Source organism: Ovis canadensis, chromosome 2 (genome assembly GCF_042477335.2).
Source record: "Ovis canadensis isolate MfBH-ARS-UI-01 breed Bighorn chromosome 2, ARS-UI_OviCan_v2, whole genome shotgun sequence".
NCBI lineage: Eukaryota > Metazoa > Chordata > Mammalia > Artiodactyla > Bovidae > Ovis > Ovis canadensis.
In genome coordinates, this window is record NC_091246.1 from 90725903 (window position 1) to 90733227 (window position 7325).

General features: G+C 44.1%; 1 protein-coding gene across 1 annotated transcript; it reads left to right on the forward strand.

Moving 5' to 3' along the window:
- Positions 1 to 4522: 4522 nt before the first annotated feature.
- Positions 4523 to 5110, forward strand: LOC138434611 (interferon omega-1-like). Its single transcript, XM_069579421.1, has one exon. The coding sequence runs from the start codon at positions 4523 to 4525 to the stop codon at positions 5108 to 5110; it is 588 nt and encodes a 195-aa protein (XP_069435522.1).
- Positions 5111 to 7325: the final 2215 nt, after the last annotated feature.

Consider the following 7325-nt stretch of genomic DNA (forward strand, 5'->3'; position numbering starts at 1 on the left):
CTCGCTCCGGTCGCGGCTCCTGCCCACGGCCACCCGCGAGTTCTCCCCGTGGATCTGATGCCCCAGGGGGCAGCCCTGCAGGCGGGTCCCGCTGGGTGGGCGGTGCGGGTCTGTCAGTTACTGAGAGATCGGGCGCCCCCTCCCGGCCGCTGGGGCGCAGCAAAAGGAGTTTGGAGGGCTCTGGAGTTTAGAGCAGGACCTGAACTGCTTCAGAGAGGCCCAGGTGAAGTGCTGAATTTCTGCACTCCTGGTCTCCCTGCTGATGGCAATGGGGAGGCTCTGCTCCATCCCTCACATTTCACCTGTTAGCATAGGTCGTCTTCTATTCTTTTTGTCATTTGTCAAATTCATATAATTTGGAAGAAAAAGTTTGTTGCTGAACCACGAGACACCAGGATTCTTGGCCTCCGGAGGAGAATTCAATCCAGGGCCAGTGACGAGGCTTGATCGCTCAGCACTTTTGTGTAATGAAGTTTTATTAAAGTATAAAAGAGATAGAGAAAGCTTCTGACATAGACATCAGAAGAGGGCAGTAAGAGTGCCCTTGCTACTCTTCAGCCAGATGTTATATAGCTACTAGCAGTCTGCTAATTAGAGAATGGGAATGTCTCAAAACTCAGAGAAGGGCACCGGGCCCCTCACCGACAACATGCACTGAGACAACATTGGCACCAGTGAGTCATCCCCGGCCACAAAGTGATGGACGTGAATCTTGAAGAAAGGCAGATTTCCAAACAAATATACAGTTTCATTAACACAGATTAGGAGAACAGGGTATGAGTATAACATACTGGTTTGTCAAGTCGGTTCTGAGCCTTTGGGTGGAACTGACTTAAACACAGAGTCTAGGGTAAATACACAGTACATTAACAGCTTAAGACAAACATTTCCATAAGAAAAATGCATTGGTTAGCTCAAGGTTTGGGAAAAGTTAAGTTCAGGTGGAACCAGGTGTCATTATGGCAACACAGAATTTTAAGAGAACCCTCTTTTTAAATTTGTATAGAGAAGTGAAGCCGCTCAGTCATGTCTGAGTCTTTGCGATCCCATGGACTGTAGTCTACCAGGCTTCTCTGTCCATGGGATTTTCCAGGCAAGAGTACTGGAGTGGGTTGCCATTTCCTTCTCCAATGCATGAAAGTGAAAAGTGAAAGTGAAGTCGCTCAGTCATGTCCGACTTAGCGACCCCATGGACTGCAGCCTTCCAGGCTCCTCCATCCATGGGATTTTCCAGGCAAGAGTAAAGAGATCAAAAATGTCTCACACTTGCAGCCTGTTTCCTCTGTTTGGAGACCCCCAGTTTTCCTGTCTGTTACCCTCTCAAAAGCATTAAGTATTTTTTAAAATTACAGTCACAAGAGCCATCAGCTTGGTGTTATCTACAGAGGATTCACTGAAATGTTTCTAACCCAATCCCCTGCTGGAGTCAAAACTCATAAGGATCTTGTCCATCATGTATCCCCAATTTATGGTGAGGATTCATTGCACAATCTATATGAATCATCTTGGACAGTTAAATATGATTATTTCATAATTATTAGAATTATTATTTTGTCGATCACATTTAGACTGTCAGTAATAACTACCAGTTGATAATTTCATTTTGCTTATTATACAAAATAATCAGATATGTTGTAAATTGCTCAGCTTATCTAGAATTTGGAGGTAGATGTGAACTAATGGAAATAAGAGGTTTGTCACATCGAGGTATGAAACAACAAGGGTGCATCTTGTGTTAGAAATAAACTAGGAAATTAAGTGAGGGCTCAGTGCATGCAGTGGGCGCAGGCGTCACAGTCTAGATAAGCAGTTTGGAATCTGACATGTTAGGATTTGAAAACCGGATTTGCCATTTCATTATTAGATTATTTTATTCCAATAAAGTCTTAGCAGGAGGCTTTTCGAAACAAAACTATTAACTCAGTTTCAACTATGTTGGAAGTATTGCGTGAGTCCCTCACAAAGGCTAAGGAGTTTGTAGTTGTTGTCACTGTCGTTTTTGATAAACACTGATAGTCTGTGAAATTTGTCTGGCAGGTCCTTGGTAATCATGTCCACGGTAGTCTTGTAACGTTTAATTAGCAATCAATTCAGGATGGAGGTGCCATAAAAAGTGAGGGCAGCATCAGGGAACGTGTTCTTACTCCTCACTAATACCAAGAATGAAATATATGCTAATGAATCCTTGCCATAAAGACAATACCTTGGTATCTCCTTGCTACCGTGTTACAGACTGAATGTGTGTGTGTTCCCCAAATTCATGTATTGAAACACTACCCCTTGACTTCCCTGATGGTCCAGGGGCCAGGACTCCATGCTCCCAAAGCAGGGAGCCTGAGCTGGATCTCTCGCCAGGAAACTAGATTCTGATTGGCAAGCAGGACTTCCCATGGCTTAAGTAAAGATCCTGCATGAAGCAACCAAGATCCAAGAACCAGCATACATCGACTAAGACATGCCACAGCCAAATAAACATATAAAATAAATATTTTAAAAATTATTTAAAAAGCCACAGAAACCCAACCCATCAATGTGATAGTACCGAGAGCTGGAATATTAGGGAGATCATGACGGTTAGTAATCAATAAAATTCAGTTATTGTGTTTAACGGCATAGTTACTATTAGCTAGACTAAGATCAGGCTCTTTTGGAATCATTTAATTCCCTTTCATTCTAGTTACTTCAAAGCGTATTCTCTTTGCCCAGGTGGATTTATCACCTACGTAGATGATCAGCAAGGCTGGTCTCGTCAACCCTGCCAGAGAGCATTAGTGTTCGAGCAACTGGGGCTCTGATTGCCTGTCTCTTGTGAGCTGGTGAGTGTGACTTCTTCCTCCTCCCCTTATACTGACCACATGCTGATTCAAGAAAAGAAAAATTAGGTGGCTGGTCTTACAAAGCTGACGGCGGTCAACAGATCAAGGACTTGTCCTTCTTTGAGCTTCTGTAAGCAGCAGCCCTGTCCCAGCCTTTCTGTTGTTCATATTGGCCTCATCGTTTCCCTCTGCCTCAGACTTGTCCCCAGCTGTGCTGCACTGAAGTTTGATAACTCAGAACACGTCACTGGGTCAGGGGAAAACCACTTCCCTTCTTTCATATTCATGACATTGAGACTTACCCTTGTTTTCTATTGCCCACACAAAAAAAATGTGTAATTTTACTTTCTAGAAAATTTGCAAAGAGAAACAAAAGAACTAACATCTTGAAAGGGATAGAGATGCAGCCCCTCTGGCTTCTTTACTTCCCTTTGTTGTTCTCACATCATCATCAATTACAACCTCAACAGGATCAATGAGACAAATCTTGTCCAATAAGTCAGTCAGTTCAGTTCAGCTCAGTCACTCAGTCGTGTCCGACTCTCTGCAACCCCATGAACTGCAGCGTGCCAGGCCTCCCTGTCCATCACCAACTCCCAGAGCCTACCCAAAATAAGTCACAAAGTGAATATAAAAAGTTTAAATGAAAAATTATAGTCAAGGGAAAAAGACTGTTTCTCCTGATCAAGTAGGATGGGTCTCACTGCCCTGCATTCTCAGAGGAACAGAGATGCCTGGTGGGATCTACTGCCTGAATGAACAGCTGTAACTCACTAGATTCCGTGACATAAGCTTCCAATAAAAGCCTGCCCTAAGGGAGGGAGTCCAGCAGGTGAGCAAGGGGACTCTGTCACTCCAGAGGACAGGGGGTGGCTCCATGTGATCTCTCCTGTGTGAATGAGGTGCTGCTGGGCAAATACAATCAATTATCCTGGAATTAGAGTCTCCCCACCCATTTTATCTGAGAAGAACCAGAATTCTTGGTAGGAGTATTGGCTGGGCCAGCAAAGGAGAATAGGTCTCCAGTACGAAAACGGTGGAACGCAAGCGTGATGTCTGTAATAGTCCTGACTTCGTGGTTCCCTGAAGCACAACCACATGGAGCTGCAGGGACGTGTGCTAGAAGGAAGAGAAACATGAGGGAGCTCATGGACTCATAATAATCAGCCTCTTCTCTAAATCAGACACTAAAGAAAACCCATCCTTTGTTTCAAACAGTTTAGTTGCTAGAGTGACCTGGTAAATCCCTGATAAATACAGAGCCTGCCTTCCTAAGTAAAGGAAGAAACAGAAATTGAGCCTAGGATCAGGGCCAAAAATGTGTTCATGGAACAGAGAAGAGCTACATTTACACATGAAGGAGAAAGAGTGGTAATGTTTGTACTTAGAAACCGACATCATTTCTGATGTCTGACAAAGACCTTTCTCATTTGATTGAAAAATATCCATTTGGATGGGTACATTTGAAGTTATTGGGAAATAGATAAAATTAATAGTTTAGACTGATGACAATTTCTTTGACCATATTCAGAATACATAAATGAAAATCAAAAAAGGAAGTAAAAGTGCATAGAAATGACTAGAAAATGAAAACTACCATGTTCCCTATTTAATAGCCTCGCTTAGAAAGCCTGGCATCAGAGAACCTACCTCAAGGTTCCACCAGACACCGTCTCAGCCAGCCCAGCAGCAGCCTCATCTTCCCCATGGCCTTCGTGCTCTCTCTACTCATGGCCCTGGTGCTGGTCAGCCTCGGCCCGGGAGGATCCCTGGGCTGTGACCTGTCTCAGAACCACGTGCTGGTTGGCAGGAAGAACCTCAGGCTCCTGGGCGAAATGACGAGACTCTCCCCTCACTTGTGTCTGCAGGACAGAAAAGACTTCGCTTTCCCCCAGGAGATGGTGGAGGGCGGCCAGCTCCAGGAGGCCCAGGCCATCTCTGTGCTCCACGAGATGCTCCAGCAGAGCTTCAACCTCTTCCACACAGAGCGCTCCTCTGCTGCCTGGAACACCACCCTCCTGAAGCAGCTCCGCAATGGACTCCTGGACCAGCTTGTCGACCTGGATGCCTGCCTGGGGCAGGTGATGGGAGAGGAAGATTCTGCCCTGGGAAGGACGGGCCCCACTCTGGCCGTGAAGAGGTACTTCCAGGGCATCCATGTCTACCTGCAAGAGAAGGGATACAGCGACTGCGCCTGGGAAACCGTCAGAGTGGAAATCATGAGATCCTTGTCTTCATCAGCCAGCTTGCAAGAAAGGTTAAGAATGATGGATGGAGACGTGAACTCACCTTGACATCACTCTCACTGATTAAGATGCCCCATCATCTTTGCACACTCATCTGTGGCCATTTCAGAAGACTCTGATTTCTACTTTACCCACCAAATTGATTGAATTACTTCAGCCAATACTTTGTCAGTAGTAACTGAAGATATATAAATTTTCTTGGCTGCAGGTGCGTCAGTCCCGAAGTGAAGACTGCCCTGATTTTATTGTTTGTTTGCTTATTTATTTTGTTATATTTATTCTTTGATCTCCTCCTATTTATTTTTCTATATAAAATATTTTTGTTTATATTGTATTAAAATTTAACAAATACAGTCACATCTTTATTTCATTAAATTTGTAACTTGTTTTATTTATTAAATATTATCAAGGTGAACTTCTTGAATTTTTTACTGTTTTATGTTTAGTTGCTAGGTCAAGTCCGAATCTTTTGGGGCCCCATAGACTATAGCCCACCAGGCTCCTCTGTCCATGGGATTCTCCAGGCAAGACTACTGGAGTCTGTTGCCATTTCCAGGGGACCTTCCCAACCAAGGATGGAATCTGGAATCTGCATTTCAGGCAGATTCTTTACTGTCTGAGCCACAAGGGAAGACCCTTGGTTGAAAGAAATGAGAGAAAAAGGGATTTTGTAAACTGAAATTAATTATTTATGACAGTTACTGGGTCATCAATTCAGCTCAGTTCAGTCACTCAGTCGTCTCTGACTCTTTGCAACCCCATGGACTGCAGGATGCCAGGCCTCCCTATCCATCACCAACTCCCAGAGTCCAACCAAACTCATGTCCATTGAGTCGGTGATGCCATCCAACCGTCTCATCCTCTGTGGTCCCCTTCTCCTCCTGCCCTCACTCTTTCCCAGCATCAGCGTCCTTTCAAATGAGTCAGCTTTTCCCATCAGGTGGGCAAAGTATTGGAGTTTCAGCTTCAACATCACTTCTTCAATGAACACCTAGGGCTGATCTCCTTTAGGATGGACTGATTGGCTCTCCTTGTAGTCCAAGGGACTCGCAAGAGTCTTCTGCAACACCACAGTTCAAAAGCATCAATTCTTCAGCACTCAGCTTTCTTTATAGTCCAGCTCTTACATCCACACATGACCACTGGAGAAACCATAGCCTTGACTAGATGGACCTTTGTTGACAAAGTAACATCTCTACTTTTTAATATGCTGTCTAGGTCAATCACAACTTTCCTTCCAAGGAGTATGCTTCTTTTAATTTCATGGCTGAAATCACCATCTGCAGTGATTTTGGAGCCCCCTAAAATAAAATCTGACACTGTTTCCACTGTTTCCCGATCTATTTACCATGAAGTGATGGGACCAGATGCCATGATCTTCGTTTTCTGAATGTTGAGCTTTAAGCCAACTTTTAAATCTCCTCTTTCACTTTCAAGAGGCTCTTAGTTCTTCTTCACTTTCTGCCATAAGGGTGGTGTCATCTGCATATCTGAGGTTATTGATATTTCTCCCCACAATCTTGATTCCAGCTTGTGTTTCTTCCAGTCCAGTGTTTCTCATGATGTACTCTGCATAGAAGTTAAATAAGCAGGGTGACAATATACAGCCTTGACGGGCTCCTTTTCCTATTTGGAACCAGCCTGTTGTTCCATGTCCAGTTCTAATTGTTGCTTCCTGACCTGCATACACATTTCTCAAGAGGCAGGTTAGGTGGTCTGGTATTCCCACCTCTTTCAGAATTTTCCAAGGTTCATTGTGATCCACACAGTCAAAGGCTTTGGCATAGTCAATAAAGCAGACATAGATGTTTTTCTGGAACTCTCTTGCTTTTTCGATGATCCAGCAGATGTTGGCAATTCGACCCCTGGTTCCTCTGCCTTTTCTAAAACCAGCTTGAACATCAGGGAGTTCGTGGTTCATGTATTGCTGAAGCCTGGCTTGGAGAATTTTGAGCATTACTTTACTAGCGTGTGAGATGAGTGACATTGTGTGGTAGTTTGAGCATTCTTTGGCATTGCCTTTCTTTGGGATTAGAATGAAAACTGACCTTTTCCAGTTCTGTGGCCACTGCTGAGTTTTCCAAATTTGCTGGCATATTGAGTGCAGCACTTTCACAGCATCATCTTTCAGGTTTTGAAATAGCTCAACTGGAATGCCATCACCTCCACTAGCTTTGTTCATAGTGATGCTTTTTAAGGCCCACTTGACTTCACATTCCAGGATGTCTGGCTCTAGATGAGTGATCACACCATCATGATTATC

What these genes read in the sequence shown, in the direction of transcription:
- LOC138434611 (XM_069579421.1), top strand. Translation starts at nt 4,523, where the DNA reads ATGGCCTTCGTGCTCTCTCTACTCATGGCCCTGGTGCTGGTCAGCCTC.